Raw genomic sequence first — 18547 nt, 5'->3', positions numbered from 1 at the left:
GTGAAATCTGTAAGAAATTAATAAAATTATTGCCTTATTTTTCTATCTTACATAACTTATTTATTAGTTGTTGGTATACTGAAGTATTTTATGTGACTAATATTATTTTTTTATGTGAATAAATGGAAATAAACAATACTGTATTTTTAAGTTAGTAAGAATTGACAGAGAACTAAAGAAGTAAGAATTGACACACAATGCTATAGTATTGCGACTGACTCTTACCCGGTATGGTGGTCACCATGATAGTGCACGGTCCTCAGTGAACCATCAGGCTGATGCAGCGAGTAGACTCCCTTCACCACGTCTCCGTCTCTAGTCTCGTGCTGAGACTTCATGTCTCCTGTGTGAGGGTCTTCCACTTTGTAGTCGAATGTGTAGTGGGGGTGAGTCTGAAAAGAAAAGTCAAATTATTTCTAATATCAAAAATAATTTAAGTACACAAACATTTGAGAACTGAGGTGGTCTGAGTTTCTGGTCTTGTCTTGTCCTCACTACCACAATATGGGGAAAACAATTTTCTTTCTAATTTATATCCCGCACTGCACTTTCAGTTCCTTAAGTTCTTACTAATTGTAAATGATATTTAATACAATCTACTACAACTGCAAACGAAACTCTATGTTCTAAACATGAAATAGAAAAAAAAAAAAGAAACTCGTTCTCTAAGGTTGACTGTACCTCTAATTATGGATAAGTGGTTACATTAAGGTAGTGTGGATCTAAGTTCAGAAATTTGGTATGTAGTGGGATGCTGTTTTGTGGGACAGGTAATATAAACCTTCGGAATATTCCTCGTCATGGATACAGTTGAAGTCACGCGATTAACGTATATTTTTAAATAAAATAATTTAAATATCTTCAAATCAAATCAAATCAAATCAAAATATTTTATTGCAAGTCACATTTTACAGTAGAATGGTTGGTTTATTAATGGGTAGACAATATGTGACGCCCAGCAAGGTCACAGCAACGTTATACATAAATTAATAAGTCTTATACATTTTATACATTCTTATACTATATTGTAACTAATTCTCCCACTTGTAATTAAAAAATTCAGGTAAATCGTAGAAGCATTTTGAAACTAAAAATTTTTTATGATGTCTTTTAAATAGAGAAGGCTTCTCTTTATTTTTAATTTCGTTTGGGATGTGATTATAAATTTTTATTGCCATGTGGTGACGGCTCGATGACACTAATGACATAGTTGTTTGGGGAATTTTTAATTTGTTTAAATTTCTATTATTTCGCTTGTTATTTGGTAGTGTTGAGTATAAGTCCGAATGTTTTTTAACAAATTTACATGATTCTAGGATGTAAATTGAAGTTAGAGTTAAAATTTTGTGTTTAATACAATATGGTCTACATGAATCCATCTGCTGAATATTTTCTAAAATTCTGATTCATTGTTTCTGTTGAATAAATATATCTTTTATTTCTATAATTATAATTATTCTATAATCTAGAATGTGCATACGCATAATAAGCAGCAAGGGCAGATTTGAAATCTGTTACGCGTTTTAGTTGGTATACAGCATAAGTAAAAGATGACATTTTGCTTTTTAATTTCTGTAGATATGGCTTCCATGTCAAGTGTGAGTCTAAATCAATTCCCATTAGTGTAGCTGTGTCAATTGTTTCAAGTTGTGAATTTTTGTAAGAATATAATATATTTAAGGGGGATTTTTGATAAGGTTTAAAAGGTATAATTTTAGTTTTATTAATATTAAGTTCAAGATTATTATTATTTAGCCAATAAAAGATTTTGTCCATTGTAATATTTAATTTTTCTTCTAGTTGTTTTAAATATAGCATGGGATCAAAATAGAAATGTCATCAGCAAAAAGAGTACAATCATCGTCTATTAGGTTAGGAAGATCATTTATGTATATGAGAAACAATATACAACCCAACACACTGCCCTGTAGAATCGATCCTGATAAGTGAGCTTTATTAGATCTTATGTGGTCTTTCTTTCCAGTCTCGAAGTTAGTATTTTCTATTTCCACATATTGAAAACGATTATTAAGGTAAGATTTGAACTATTTGTGGGCAATTCCTCGAATTCCTGAGAGAAATAAATTTTCTAATAAGATATCATAAGAGACTCTATCGTATGCTTTGCTCATGTCAAGCAGTAGGCCAACTGAATATTTTTTATTATTTATTGAATCAAATATTTTTGTATGTATTTGTATATCGCTAAAGTTGTTGAATGGTTTTTCGTGAAACTGTTTGCTTGCTATATAACCTATTTCTATATATTAACTAAAAACTATTTAATTTAACTCACATGGTAGTCATGATGTCCATGCCCATGGTGTCCATGTACTTGTACTATTTCTGGATGACCGTCGTGTTTGATGAAGTGTTGAGAGGAATAAGCTGAACCGTGACCGTGTCCATACTGGGCTACGACAGCAGCAACCAACAACGACAGGCAGATAATCTAAAAATATTATTGAAATTTGATTATTTTCATGAATGAATCAAGATAACGGTGACTTATGATGAAGTAATTATAATATTTTTACTGAGTGTTTTCAATACTATCAAAAAGCTATAGATAGTTTTACATTTTACTACCAGGTTATTCATGTTGTAAATCATACGTTGTTTTTATCATTGCTAACGAAGCCCGCCAAATCCGAGTTAGATTTATACACCAAGGGTTTGTACCACCGTGTTAGAAATAATATCAATGATTTTGTAAAAAACTTGGGAGTTTATTATATTATATTCAATTTTAAATTTGGAGTTTGCCGTCTTAGCATTACAAGTACACACTTCTAAATTCAATGTTATTTTACATGTTACGTTAATTACAGGTTACAGTATAAAATATAATTTATAATTATCTGAAACAATACCTTTGAATACATTGTATATATTTGTACTGAGTCCTAATCTATAGAACGTTATTAAGATACTGATACATATTGTTTTCATGTCATGTCTTTTATATGAATAGACAAAGCAATACAATCAAGGTAACGTTTGATTTCACTCTTAAATTGTGGTAAACTGTAACCCGTATGAAGAAATTTGTAACTGTTTCATAAATTAATTAGATATCTACACTGATATTGGTGTAGTTTAATAGCACTAGGACACGAGAAGAAAAATACCTGAAGATTGCATTTTTTTTTTCGTTTTGCAATAATGTGACCCCAATATACAATTCTGTTAGTGAGTCCGTACAAATGCATTTGATTCAAGCTTTTAAACTTTATTTTATGCTAGCTTCTGCCCGCGACTTCCTCCGTGTGGCATAGTTATTTTGGGTTAGCGCCAACTTTAACACGCGACTTGTTTATGCAGAAGTTGAAAATATTTTTAAATAATACGTAAATTAAGGAGCTATTTTAGTTACCTGCATCACGCTTCACTATTGTTAGTATAAAGTACTTCTGCGTACACTATACGTATTTATATTTTTGTTTTCTTCCGACAGAAGTAGACATTGATTTTCATCAGATTCCGATCTAGATAGGGCAACATATAGTTCTCTTGTGATAAATAACATATCGTTTAACGAATAGCATGTTTAAACACCTTCGCAAATAATGCATTATTTTTGAACAAATTTGGTTAGAATAAAAAAGGAAGTGAGTCAACCTGAATAGATAGAGATAATATTATGTTGTCGACTGTTTTTAAGACTTGTAAAGGGCAATAATGGTGTCATACATTATTATTACGAAACTTTTACTGTCTTACCATTTACGCAACGTACGCAGCGGAAGCTCTCAAAAGGAAAAACGTTCGATTTTTAGACATTCTTAATTGTTGCACTGTCGCTCCTATTAGTCTTAGTATGTTGATATATAGCCTTCCTCGATAAATGGGCTATTTAACACATAAAGAGTTTTCAAATCGGACCCGTAGTTCCCGAGATTAGGGCGTTCAAACTAACGGTGAAGTAGGATGAGGACGAAGATGAGTGCACTTGACATCAAATCATCCATTATTAAATTATATGATTGCATTTGAATTTAACTTGTTAATATTGGTGACACATTAACGGCCGTTCCCAATATTTAGTCTATCTCTTACTTGAGATAAAAATAATAACTATTGTTGACTTTTCTGTCCCAATAAACATATCGACGGTAGCTCAACTTATCCGTGCACGATGTCTGTCAATGGGACGATATATAGCTTACCAGCGATAGAAGTTTGTATGCAAATTGCAATTCACGCGTCCCAATATAAGGCGATAAGAATGACTTATCGGGTATATTGGGATAGCTTTAGATTATTGACAGCTAATTACTGACTGCAGGAGGTACTAATTTATCTCTATCTGTAGAAAGTATATTGGGAACGGCCGTAAATTAACTGAAGGCAAAATGTGCAACAGAATAATCTACGTAAACAATAATAATAACGCATTATTCTAGAAGGTGTGAAATTTGCTATCGTCAAAATATAAAGTACCAGTAAGACACATCTTAATGCAAATTAAAAAATTATAGATATTTAAGATTAATTGTTCGAATTTTAATCTCACTGTTAGGTAGTCGATCTGAAGGTGTACAAGGCGCAGGTCCGGCCACATATGGACTATTGCTGTCATCTCTGGTGTGGCGCACCCCAGTATCAGCTCAATCCATTTGACCACGTGCAAAGCAGAACAGCTCGAATTGTCAGTCCTCTGTGAACGGCTGGATCACTTGGCGTTGCGAAGTGACGTCGCGTCATTGTATGTCTTCTATCGAATTTATCACGGGGAGTGTTCGCACGATACGCCACAAATTACATTTCAAATACCAATAGACATAAAGCATTGGACTATAAATATACTGGACATAACTTTGGATAGATAAGATCTTGTCATTAAACGGTGACAGCAATTTATCCGTAACTAGAGATACTTTATTGAAAACGGCCGTAAGTTTATCACGATAATCTGTTACTGCTACATGTTTAAGATTAGATTTCACTGTAAATTTGCAGTAAGTTGAAAACTGTATGAAGTAATTTTTAACTTATTTCTGTTGTAATATAAGTTTTACTATCAATCAGGCGATCGGCCTTGTGTATATATTTCTTATCTTTACATAATATTATAATGTAATATACGAGTGGGACGCTCCTTTCCACAGGATGGCGGCTATATTATGGGTACCACAACGGCGCTCATTTCTGCCGTGAAGCAGTAATGTGTAAGCATTATTGTGTTTCGGTTTGAAGGGCGCCGTAGATAGTAAAATTACTGGACACATGTGACTTAACATCTTGTGTCAAGGTGATGAGCGCAATAATTTTAGTACTGCTGAGAATTTTAGTGGTTTCCAAGAATCCGGCACTGCATTGTAATGGGCAGGGTGTATCAATTACCATCAACTGAACGTCCTGCTCGTTTCATCCCTTATTTGCATAAAAAAAATAGTATGCGTTTTTCCAAAAATAAATTGTGTCTACATGAAATTTAAATCAAAATTTTTGATTAATTTCTGTTTGTCGATTTATTATTTGTTTGTGCTTGCCAATCTCAAAAATAAACTGAACTGGTGCGATTTTTACTGGTATCTGGTAAAAAACAACGTTAATAAGAACAATACCCTGGTATCCCATGTGAGTAAATTAGAGGAAGCCAATTCTTTAAGGTATTTTGAACTGTTGAAGTTGCTTTAACAAAACTAATTCTGCTGTCCATGTTGACTCGCTTAGGACTAGAATGTGAAAAATTTATTATATTATACTAGCTGATCCGACAGACGTTGTTCTGTAGATAATAAATTAATACTGTTTTTTATGAACTTGTGAAAAATATTTCAAAACACCATGAATTATTTCGTGAAAAATGCTCCCTGTTGTTATAATGAAATTGTTTCACAGCAGAACTGTCAAACAGTGCGTCAAAAAATTCTCTCATAAAAAATATGTCAATACAAAAAAAAAATTGAAAATAAAAATAATTACAGGTCCCAAATCGAAATAAAAACTATCCTATCTCTCAAGTTAGCCCTAACTGCACTCCATGAAGTAATCCCCATTTAAATCCGTTCATTAGCTTGGACACCAAAGCTATCTAAGCTATCGCAGACAAAAATTTATATATATTAATATTATATCGTGCTTAGAAAATCAAGAAAGTACAATCCAAACCGAAATAAATACTTTTATATTTGCGATTATGATAATTTTATTACAACTAATTTTAAATTAAAGGCTAAGCAATTGCTGACTACACATCCCGATGGTTACCAGGTCTTTGTCGACGCCCCTCTCGGAACGTCCGACCATTGCCTGGTCAGGAGTGTTGTGCCTATCCGACGCCAACGTCGCAGACCACCAGCGACCCGCCGCGTTTGGCACTACAAGTCAGCAGATTGGGATAGGATGCATTCCTTTTTTGCATCCTACCCTTGAGGCAGGGTTTGTTTCCCTTCGGATGATCCTAGTGCCTGCGCCGTTGCAGTAGCCGATTTGATACTGCAGGGTATGGATATTTTTATACCAAACTCTGTAGTACCCATCGGTGGCAGATCACAGCCCTGGTTCGATGCGTCTGTTAAAGCAGCATCTGACTGCAAAAAACAGGCCTATCGAACTTGGGTTGCGGCGCTGGGCACAAAGGATCCGAACTGCACAGTTCTTAAGAGGAAATACAACCGTGCCTCCAGATTTTTTAAGCGGCAAATCGCCCGTGCAAAGTCAAAACACGTCGTCAAAATCGGCGAGCAGCTTTCCAGCTACCCGACCGGAACACGCAAGTTCTGGTCGTTGTCGAAAGCTGCTCTTGGTAACTTCAGCCAGCCGTCCATGCCGCCGTTGCACATGAGGAATGACACCCTGGCCCATACGGCAAAAGAGAAAGCCGATCTCTTGTGCACTCTTTTCGCCTCCAATTCGACTCTTGACGACAACGGAAAAACACCGCCGACCATCCCGCGGTGTCAGAGCTCTATGCCTGAAGTACAGTTCCGACAGAAAACTGTTAGGCGAGCTCTGTTTTCGTTGGACGTCAGGAAGTCGAGCGGGCCGGATGGCATTTCTCCAATCGTGCTTAGAACGTGTGCCCCTGAGTTGACGCCGGTGCTAACGCGTTTATTCCGACACTCTTATTCTAAAGGCGTAGTCCCTGACTCATGACTTCCAGTCAGCCCTTGTCCATCCGATCCAAAAAAAAGGAGACAGTTCGGATCCGGCAAACTACAGGCCTATTGCTATTACCTCCCTGCTCTCCAAAATCATGGACAGCATAATTAGCCATCAGCTCTTGGTATATCTAGAGGGTCACCAGTTGATCAACGATCGACAATACGGGTTTCGCCATGGTCGGTCGGCAGGTGATCTTCTCGTATACCTAACACATAGATGGGCAGCGGCTATTGAAAGCAAGGGGGAAGGCCTGGCAGTTAGCCTGGATATAGCGAAGGCCTTTGATCGTGTATGGCACAAGGCGCTCCTCTCCAAACTTCCATCATTTGGGCTTCCCGAGAGCTTGTGCAAGTGGAACTCCAGCTTCCTCACTGGGCGCAGCATACAGGTCGTTGTCGACGGATATTGCTCGAACCCGAAGCCCGTGAATGCTGGAGTGCCCCAAGACTATGTGCTGTCTCCTACGCTGTTTCTTTTGCAATGATATGTTGGACACCTCCAACATTCATTGCTATGCAGACGATAGCACTGGTGATGCCGTATACACTGGCCATGCAGGTCTCTCTCGGGAAATCGTCAACCAGTGCCGGGAGAAAGTTGTGTCTTCTATCGAGTCCTCTCTTGAGAAGGTCGCGGAATGGGGAAAATTGAACCTTGACCAATTTAACCCCCAGAAGACTCAAGTTTGCGCGTTTACCACTAAAAAAACCCCATTTGTGGTATCACCGCTCTTCGAGAACACTTCTCTTAAAGCCGCGACTAGTATCGGAATACTGGGTATCGAAATCTCGAGCGATTGCCAATTTCGTGGTCATCTGGAAGGCAAAGCCAAAATGGCTTCAAAGAAACTGGACGTCATTAATAGAGCACGGCAACACTTCAAGCCGGCCCACATACTAGCGCTCTACCAAGCGCAGGTCCGGCCACACATGGAGTATTGCTGTCATCTCTGGTCTGGCGCACCCCAGTATCAGCTCGATACATTTGACCGCGTGCAACGCAGAGCAGCTCGAATTTTCGGGGACCCAGTGCTCTGTGAACGGCTGGATCACTTGGCGTTGCGTAGAGACGTCGCTTCATTGTGTGTCTTCTACCGCATTTATCACGGGGAGTGTTCCGAAGAGCTGTTTAACCTGATTCCTTCCGCCGAATTCCACCTTCGCACGACACGCCACAAGTTAGGATATCATCCTCACCATCTGGATGTGTGGCGGTCCTCCACAGTGCGGTTTTCAAGGAGCTTCCTTCCACGTACTACAAAGCTGTGGAATGAGCTTCCTTGTGCGGTGTTTCAGGGACGATACGACATGGGTACCTTCAAAAAAAGCGCGTACACCTTCCTTAAAGGCCGGCAACGCTCCTGTGATTCCTCTGGTGTTGCAAGAGATTGTGGGCGGCGGTGATCACTTAACAACAGGTGACCCGTACGCTCGTTTGTCCTCCTATTCCATAAAAAAAAAAGCAATATAAACATTGGGAGGAAGTAAGGGGTTTTTCTTGGTGGGGAACGCTGAGGGTGAGAATAGCGTACCCTGCCTACAAAATGCTTATAGGATATCTTTACAATTAGAATATCAAATATCAAAAAAGCAGTTCCCCAGCCAGTCAATGTAATCCACCCAATTGTCCCTGGAGGACAATCTTTGGAAGAGACTTCATCCACGCGCTTGGGAGAAAAATTTTTCATACAAACGAGTACAAGATGAGAAAAAAGATTGCTTGAAAAATCAACCCACCCCTTGGCTCCAACGTGGTATCACTACCAAATGGAATATGTATTCACTGAATAGGCTATCATGCGCTAAATTAATTGAATTAAAACAATGTTTTATTATTTAAAGTGATATCCCTAGTTCGAACAACCGTTCGAGTGAAAGAGCGCTCGCACGGAACCCGAGAGGTGACAAGTTCGAATCCCGTGTCGTTCATAAATTTTGGTTACAAATTTAATATAATTAATTCCAGAATAGAGGGATATCTAATATACTAAGCTAGAGGTCCCGGGTTCGAATCCCGGTAGGTGCAAGCATTTATATGATGAATATGGATGTTTGTTTCCGAGTCATGGATGTTTAAATGTATGTTTATATGTATTTATGTATGTTTAAGTAAGTATATTGCATTAAATATATTATTGTCTTGCAACCTATAACACAGGCTATATATGCTTAATTTGGGGCAAAATAATTTGTGTAAAAAGTGTGTCATAATTATTATTATATCACTTAAAAAAAACGAATTTATTTAAAATTCTAAAATCACTTTTAAATATAATTAGATTTTCGATACGAAAATAGAACAAAACAGGACCAACGATTTTTAGCACAAAAACACGGACGTGAATTTCTGGCTGGAATGGGCCAACGCTAGGTGTTCATATAGCTAGCCCACGACGATGTAGAAATGGTAACTTATATCTGACAATTATTGGGTTTATTGGAGTTCGTAGAATTAATATTAATTTATTCAAGTTAATAAAAAATAAAGACATTTTCTTAACTTTAAAAATATTATAAACGAAATAATAAATTTAAATTAAATTATATCGCGTGACCTTTTTAAGTATATGTATACATAAAAATCGGTGGAACCCTTCTTCTTACAGGAAGAAGGGTACCACAGATCCAAAAATTTATAGATAAATTGTTTAAACTTTATGCGTTAGTATTTACTGTTGGTATGTACTGAAGCCTTTGAAAATGATAAAAAGTGATTAAAAATAATAGTAGGATGAAACTTATTGGAAAAGGAAGAGAATATACAAAAATGAATGGAAAAATAAATTACGGGCGATCTGAGGTTGGGAAGTGGAAATGGGGAGTGTTTTAGGGTACAAAACGTTTTATCTCGATTTCCGGCAAAACTACAAGTCCTGTGGTAGAAAGATAAATGGCAAACATGTAGGTAATAAAAAGATCTACGACTTTTGTTATCACACTTTTTTTACATAACCTCAAAGTTTTTGTAAAAAAACAAGTTTTCAGCTTTATATTTTGATCTTTTACAAAAAAAAATCACGAAATAATGTAAAAAGTCACCCCTTCATGCCCCAAATACACTGTAATTTATTTGAATTGAAATATTTATTTTTTCACCTTATTTTGACTCAAATATCGGAAAAGAACCCTTATTTTCAATCGAAAATTCACCCGTCAAAATATCAGCTTTTTTAAAAGTTTTGTGTGCTTTCTATTCGTTGAAATCTTTACTTTCTGATGGTGAAAAACCATTTAAAGCACACCACACAAAGGTCCACTTAACAATAATTAACATTTGATCTTGTTACGAGAATACGCATTATAACATTTCCCTAAATTAGTACGTAAGTACAGTAGACATATGTACCAGTAAGGAAACTACCTACAAACGTTCGAAATTACACTCACACAAACATGCGCATCGACGAGGCCCCTAAGAAGTTTTCGCGGTCCATACGAGTCGAGTGTCACATTTCCACGATCTTTTTAAAAATGCCAGCGTATCAGTGGTATACGGCTATTTGAACTCGGCCCCATCAAAACTCCAGTTTTCGTTTTTTAAACTATAGAGTATTATAGTATATAAGAATGCTTTATTATAATATTATTATTATAATTAGTAGGTATTCGAATTATAAGTCCGTGAGATCGATTATAATAAATTCGTGAAAAAATTTTTACAATTTACACTAAGATGGCGGCTGCAATATTAATTATCATTTTTTATGAGTGTGGTTTAATGGTTTTCTATGATGTTTTTTTATATTTATTTATTTTGGACAATAATACTTACCTACATGTGTTTTGTCATGTTTTGCGTGAGTGTTGAAACCAATATCAAGCTAGTGCTGCCAAAATGAAAATTCAAGATGGCGGCTGCAAAAAATTATCAAGATTTTTTCTGTTAAGTGATTTGATATAGAAAAATCTTATGAATGAATCAAAAACCAAATTTACCCAGAGCCTCATGCACAGTTTGAGTATAAGAATTAGGAGTAGGAGGACTACATATTATGTACGATGTATGGACTATAAAAGATGACTTTAATAAGTTTTTACGGCTGGCGACTCAAAATCTCAACGTTGTTCTAAGAAGTCTTAGGTGAATTTAATGTCTTTTTTTTTATATGAGAGGGGGCAAACGGGCAAGAGGCTCACGGGATGGGGAGAGGTGAGGCAACCGCCCATGGACATCCGCAACAACAGGTGTGTCAAGAAATACGTTGCCGGCCTTTAAGGTGGGAGTATGCTTTTTTCTTAAAGGTCCCTAAGTCGTATCTGTTCGGGAATACCGCTGTCGGTAGTTGATTCCACAAAGTGGCTGTGCGAGGCAAGAAATTTCGAAGAAAACGCGCGGTTGTGGAATGCCAGACGTCTACGTGATGCGGATGGTACTTTGCACGTAATGTCCGATGGTGGAATTCGGCCGCTGGAATCAACCCGAACAGCTCCTCTGAGCACTCCCCGTGATAAATTCGGTAGAAGATGCAGAGAGAACCCACATCTCTACGCAATGCTAGAGAATCAAGCCGATCGGAGATGACTTGATCGTCGATGATTCGAGCCGCTCTTCGTTGTATGCGGTCAAATGGAAGAAGCTGGTACTGGGGAGCACCCGCCCAGAGGTGAGAACAGTACTCCATGTGAGGCCGAATTTGCGCCTTATAAAGTTGCAGGCGGTGGCTTTTAGTGAAGTACTGTCTCGCCTTATTGAGTACACCACGCTTTTTAGAGGCCAGTTTGGCCTTTTCTTCCAAGTGACCACGGAACTGAACGTCGCTCGATATATCGACGCCAAGTATGCCAATACAGGCTGTGGCAAATAGAGGAGTGATCTCGAATCGAGGGGATACGACAAAGGGAGACTTTTTAGTGGTGAACGCACAAACTTTTGTCTTCTTGGGGTTGAATTGGACTAAATTTTGTCGGCCCCATTCCGAGACTTTGCAAAGCATAGTCTCGATTTCAGACACAAGTTTGTTCCGGTTCTCGTCGGCGCTATCCCGGGACATGTTGGCACGGCCGGTGTAGGAAGCATACCCCGTGCTGTCGTCTGCATAGCAATGAATATTGCTGATGTGCAGCATATCATTGATATGCAGAAGAAACAGCGTAGGGGATAGCACACAGCCTTGCGGGACACCAGAGTTTATGGGTTTTAAGTCGGAGCATGCACCGTTGATAACAACCTTGATGCTCCGATCAGCCAAAAAGCTAGTGACCCATTTGCACAACTTCTCGGGAAGCCCATAGGATGGCAGTTTCGCTATAAGCGCTTTATGCCACACCCGATCAAAGGCCTTCGCTATGTCCAAACTCACCGCCAACACCTCTCCCTTCGACTCAACCGCTTGCGCCCATTTATGGGTGAGGTACGCAAGAAGATCACCAGCTGAGCGACCCTCACGGAAACCGTACTGGCAGACGCTGATCAGCTGGTGCCCCTCTAGGTATCCCAAGAGCTGGCGGTTGATGATCGACTCCATTACTTTGGAGAAAATGGAGGTAATGGCAATGGGGCGGTAGTTGGACGGATCTGAGCGTACACCTTTCTTAGGGATCGGGTGCACTAAAGCCGCCTCCCATAATTTCGGGACTACGCCTGATGAGTAGGCGAGCCTTAAAAGACGGGTAAGGACCGGCGCCAGTTCCGGAGCACATGTCCGCAGCACTATCGGGGGAATGCCATCGGGCCCGCTTAATTCTGCCTATGTGCTTCGACTTCGCGTCAGCAATAACTCTTTTGAAGGACCTGGAGGCATGATTGAAGTGTTTTTTTAGTTCACTGGAATTCACATCCTTAGATACCACCACATTGACCCAAGCCTGATAGCACTCCTGCTTTCGGCGAGAGGCCATTTTGCAGGAGCGGTCAAACCATGGTTGGGATCTGCCACCGATAGGCACAGAGGAGGATGGAATGAAGAGTTCCATACCTTGCAGTACCACATCAGCAACAGCGTCAGCAGCGGTATCTGGATCTCCCAGCGAAAAACAGATCTGCCTCCACGGGTAGGATGCAAAAAAGCACCGCATCTCGTCCCACTCTGCTGACCTATAGTGCCACACGCGGCGACGGCCTAAGAAGCGAGGCCGTGTTAGGCGCGTGATCGGCACGGTGCTCCGGATCAGGCAGTGGTCCGACGATCCCAGAGGAGGGTCAACGGAAACTAGGTAGCCGTCCGGATGTGAGGTCAACAGAAGGTCCAACAGTGAAGGTGTATGATCTTGCACATCTGGGATTCGCGTTGGCGCAATAACCAGTTGCTTCAGACCATATGCTAAGGCGAAGTCGTGAACAGATCTCCCTGCATGAGGTAGTACGTGAGCCTAGCCATTCGGCGTGGTGGGCGTTAAAATCGCCAAGAAACACGATCTCTGCAGTGGGGATCTGCTCCAACACGGAATCTGTAGCCATTTGGATGTGTTCGAGGAGCCGGTCAGTCTCTGCGTTACCGCTATGGGACCTATACAGGCATGCGTAGATTCGCGGATGGTCAACGCAGTCTACACGCAGCCAGATGATGGATAGGTCCTGTCCTTCAAGAAAACTCAGGCGTCGAGAACAGACATCCTCCCTGATGTAAACGCACACGCCAGCCCATGGTATAAAGGAGTGTTCCAAATTATACCCCGGGTAGGAAAGGTAAGATGAATCAGCCGGGGAGGATATCTGTGTCTCGGTTAAAAAGAGCATGTCCGGCTTCGCCGTCTCCAGGTGAAAGTGGACGGCATTTAAATTTGAGCGAAGCCCCCTGATGTATCAAAAGTCCACAGCGAGTGTGGAGTGTTTGACCCTCCTGCTCTGTTTGCCCCGAGTCAGCGCAGATTTGCCCCCTCCAGAATACGCGGGGCAGCTTGGGCAACCACTGTTAGGTACAGGCCCTAATTGTGGACGCCCAGGGACGGATTCTCCAGGGCTGCATAGCCTGGTACCGTCCTGGAGTAGTCTCTTTTTAGTCTGTGCTGCCATTTGTATTTGGGTGTAGGATACCCCACTCACCGGACGAAACACAGCGGCATACCCGCTATTTCACGCCGGTTTCGAGTGGGGGAGTGGTATTTCTCCGGGCGTGCCGGCCCAATTCGGTTGTGTCCGTGAGGACCCAACATGGCACTACCACTCCTAAAGTATATAGTACGTATAAAGCGACAATACTTCGCGAGTAGGTACAATAAATTAAGCAATACCAATTCAGAACTTCATAATATATTCGGTAGTAAGCTGGTCACATTCAAAGAAAGTGTTGTTAAACACTTAGTTGGTACTCAATGTGCATTAGTCAAATAAGTAGATTATCTCTTTCCTTTTTCGTTTCCATTCTTTCAATAAATAAGTTTAATTTATAATTTGTACTTTCATTACTTATTTTGGGTTTATTGTAGCCATAGTATTAATTCTATTTTTCAGAAGTAATTAATTTTTTGTAATTTTTATGTTCACCATAATTGTCCTATACTTTAGAACTACTAAGTGTAACATAAGATTAAGAAAATTATATTGTATATAATGTGGCGTGCTATAATAAATAAATAAATAAGTGACTCATATATTTATAATATATAGATAAAGGTAACCTATAAAACAATATGTGAGGTAACGAAGTCATCCACAGGGCATTTCCCGTTCTTAATATACCAGCTTTTTTAGAGCCAAATAGCCACTCTGGCTCCTTCTCATGTCCAAGTTACGTCAGTTGGTGCTGGGGCGGCGGCTTCGACTGCCGAAGACAGCAAACGTCACAAATATATCGGTCTCAATGAGTCTTACATCTGTGTGCCGTTTGGTGTCGAGACACTTGGTCCGTGTGTCCCAGAGGCGCGGAGAATGTACAAAATAGTATCTTCTCGCATAAATAGGGATGCTGGCAACCCTAGCCCTGGCAGCTATATCGGTCAACGGATCAGCCTAGCTATCCAACGGGGAAATGCTGCCAGTATTCTTGGTACGCTTCTCCATAATGATAGTTTTAATTTTATGTTGTCATAGTATTGTAAATATAGTTATACGATTTGTTTTGTTTGAATAAAGGCATATATTCTTATAATGTAATCATGAAAACTTGCCCAGATATAACTAGCTGAAAAAACGCATTACTTATGACGCAAAGTACAATTGGATAAAAATAAAATATTCAAGACAACTCCAAATCATATGATTTATTGAAAGAAACATATTTTTAATATAATCTCATATAAAAAAGTTCAGTCAGCCATTCCATTGCATTCAATAGTGGTGATGATGAGGAACAATATGATGAGTATCGAATTTGACATCCGCGTGAAATCTATAAGAAATTAATAAAATTATTGCCTTATTTTTCTATCTAACATAACTTATTTGTTAGTTGTTGACATACTGAAGCATTTAATGTGACTAATATTATATTATAATTAGGAGAAAAATTTAAAGAAATAAACATTTTGACTGTTGCTTCTCAGTACATTTTTGTTAATTTTCTGTATGTTCATTGCATATTCATAAGCACATTGAGGAATTTTCTAGAAACTGTGACATTCAGAATGTTAACACGAGGAATAAACATAAACTTGTTATGCCTACTACTCGGTTGGGTCGAGTTAGTAAGTCTTTTGTTGGGCGATGTATATGCTTCTACAATATGATCCCAGAAAATGTACAAAACAAATGTGTTACGAAATTTAAAAGAATTGTTAAAAAACGTTTGTGTGGGAAAGGTTATTATAGCATAAACGATTTTCTTAATGACACCACGGACTGGGAATAAAGCGAACACCCTCAGGCTCTTTAATTATAAATGTTTATTGTACGATATCACATTGTAATCCATATTTTATATTAAAAAAAAAGTCCGCTGAGTTTCTTGCGCACATTCTTCTCAGGTCTGAAGCAGTTTCTTTTGAATGGGTGGTAGTTTTTGACGTTCAATAAGTGATTTTAAATCCTATTTTGAATAAAAATATTTGAATTTGAATTTGTTTATGTGAACAAATTAAAATAAACAAAATTATATTTTGAAGTTAGTAGGAGTTGAGAGAGAAAAATTGGTAAACCAATTATTAGTTTAAAAAAAAATCAAAGTCATCTACACTACACTATAAACAATGCTATAGTGTTGCGACTGACTCTTACCCTGTATGATGGTCACCATGATAGTGCACGGTCCTCAGTGAACCATCAGGCTGATGCAGCGAGTAGACTCCCTTCACCACGTCTCCGTCTCTACTCTCGTGCTGAGACTTCATGTCTCCTGTGTGAGGGTCTTCCACTTTGTAGTCGAATGTGTAGTGGGGGTGAGTCTGTAAAGAAAAGTAAAATTATTTCTTATATTAAAAATAATTTAAGTACACAAATAATTTGAAATATATGAGAACTGAGGTGGTCTGAGTTTCTGGTCTTGCCTAGTCCTCACCACCAGAATATGGGGAAAACAATTTTCTTTCTAATTAATATCACACACTGATCTTTCAGTTCTTTTAGTTCTCACTAATGAGCCTATAGGTCATGGTAAATGATATTTAATACAATCTACTACAACTGCAAACGAAACTCTATGTCACTTTAAGCATGAAATGGAAAAAAAAAAGAAACTCGGTGTGGATCTAAGTTCTGAAATTTGATATATAGTGGGATGCTGTTTAGTGGGACAGGTAATGTAAACCTTCGGAATTTTCCTCGTCATGCATACGGTTGAAGTCACGCGATTAACGTATATTTTTAAATAAAATGATTTAAATATCTTGCTATATAACCTATTTCTATATATTAACTAAAAACTATTTAATTTAACTCACATGGTAGTCATGATGTCCATGCCCATGGTGTCCATGTGCTTGTACTATTTCTGGATGACCGTCGTGTTTGATGAAGTGTTGAGAGGAATATGCTGAACCATGACCGTGGTCATACTGGGCTATGGCAGCAGCGACCAACAACGACAGACAGATAATCTAAAAATAATATTGAAATTTGATATTTTCATGAATGAGCCATGATCACGATCGATGATGAAGATGTATAATATTTAATATTTTTACTTTGTGTTTTAAAGACAAACGAACAGCTATTTATAGTTTTACATTTTACTACCAGGTTATTCATGATGTAAATCATGCGTTGTTTTTATCATTGCTAACGAAGCCCGCCAAATACCAGTTAGATTTACACACCAAGGGTTTGTACCACCGTGTTAGAAATAATAACAATGATTTTGTAAAAAACTTCGGAGCTTATTATTTTATATTCAATTTAAAATTTGGAGTTTGCCGTCTTAGCATTACAAGTACACACTTCTAAATTCAATATTATTTTACATGTTACGTTAATATACAGGTGACAATATAATATTTCATAATTATTTGATACAATACCTTTGAATACATTGTATATATTTGTACTGAGTCCTAATCTGTAGAACGTTATTACGATACTGATACATATTGTTTTCCTGTCATGTCTTTTATATGAATAGACAAAGCAATACAATCAAGGTAACGTTTGATTTCACTCTAAAGTTGTGGTAAACTGTAACCCGTATGAAGAAATTTGTAACTATTTCATAAATTAATTAGATATCTACACTGATATTGTTGTAGTTTAATAACACTAGGACACGAGAAGAAAAATACCTGAAGATTGCAATTTTTTTTTGTTTTGCAATAATCTTAGCTTACTGCTCCTCTGTAAGTGACCCCGTACAAATGCATTTGATGTAAGTTTTGCTTTTATGCTAGCTTCTGCCTGCGACTTCGTCCGCATGGAACTTTGGGTTAACACTTACTTTAACCCGCGCCTTAGTTTTCGTAAGAGTTAGAAATATTTTTAAATTATAAGTACATTAAGGAGCTATTTTAGGTACCTACCAACTTATAAAGGGAATCAATTCTGTCATACATCATTTTTACGAAAGTTTTACCGTTTACGCAGCCCACGCACCGGAAGCTCCCGAAAGGAAAAAAAAACGATTTTGAAAAGTTCTTCATTGATTCACTAGACAGGCTTGATCGTTTGCCCGAATTGCTGCCAGCGCGCTGGCAGCAATTGCAGCACTTGGGTTTCCAGTAGCTTTATTGAAGCGCGTAGATAGTACTTTGTACATTCTCCGCGCTTCTGGGCCCCACAGCCCAAGTGTGCTGTCCCCACACCAAACAGCAGAAAGGTTCGAGATCTTGACTTCTACATAGACACGAAGTTATCTCTTGATAGGCTAATCGGCCATATTCTTAATGATTCTTATAAAATATTAGGCTTTGTAACAGGTACCTCTAACGACTTTAAGGACATGCCTTAATAGGGGATTAGTATTGTCTCTATTGGAGTACGCTTCTCCTATATGGAATCCTTTGTACGATATTTATATTCGTAAGGTCGAAATCATACAAAGGCAATTTCTGCATATTTTAAGTTACCGCGTTTTTGGGAATCGTGATCATTATAAGGATCTTCTGTATCAAAATGATTCAACTACATTAAGATA

At 38.4% G+C, this 18547-nt stretch overlaps 1 protein-coding gene across 1 annotated transcript; it reads right to left on the bottom strand.

Moving 5' to 3' along the window:
* Positions 1-221: 221 nt before the first annotated feature.
* On the bottom strand, positions 222-17494 carry LOC126968179 (histidine-rich glycoprotein-like). Its single transcript, XM_050813037.1, has 6 exons — positions 17442-17494; positions 16866-17021; positions 16204-16370; positions 5672-5681; positions 2297-2452; positions 222-392 (listed from the first exon to the last, which is right to left on the bottom strand). The coding sequence occupies exons 1-6, from the start codon at positions 17451-17453 to the stop codon at positions 222-224; spliced, it is 672 nt and encodes a 223-aa protein (XP_050668994.1). The 5' UTR covers positions 17454-17494.
* Positions 17495-18547: the final 1053 nt, after the last annotated feature.

The sequence above is a fragment of the Leptidea sinapis genome, chromosome 15, assembly GCF_905404315.1.
Source record: "Leptidea sinapis chromosome 15, ilLepSina1.1, whole genome shotgun sequence".
NCBI classification, from domain to species: domain Eukaryota; kingdom Metazoa; phylum Arthropoda; class Insecta; order Lepidoptera; family Pieridae; genus Leptidea; species Leptidea sinapis.
The sequence above is the reverse complement of the archived record's forward strand: the minus strand, read 5'-3'. Positions and strand labels throughout refer to the sequence as shown.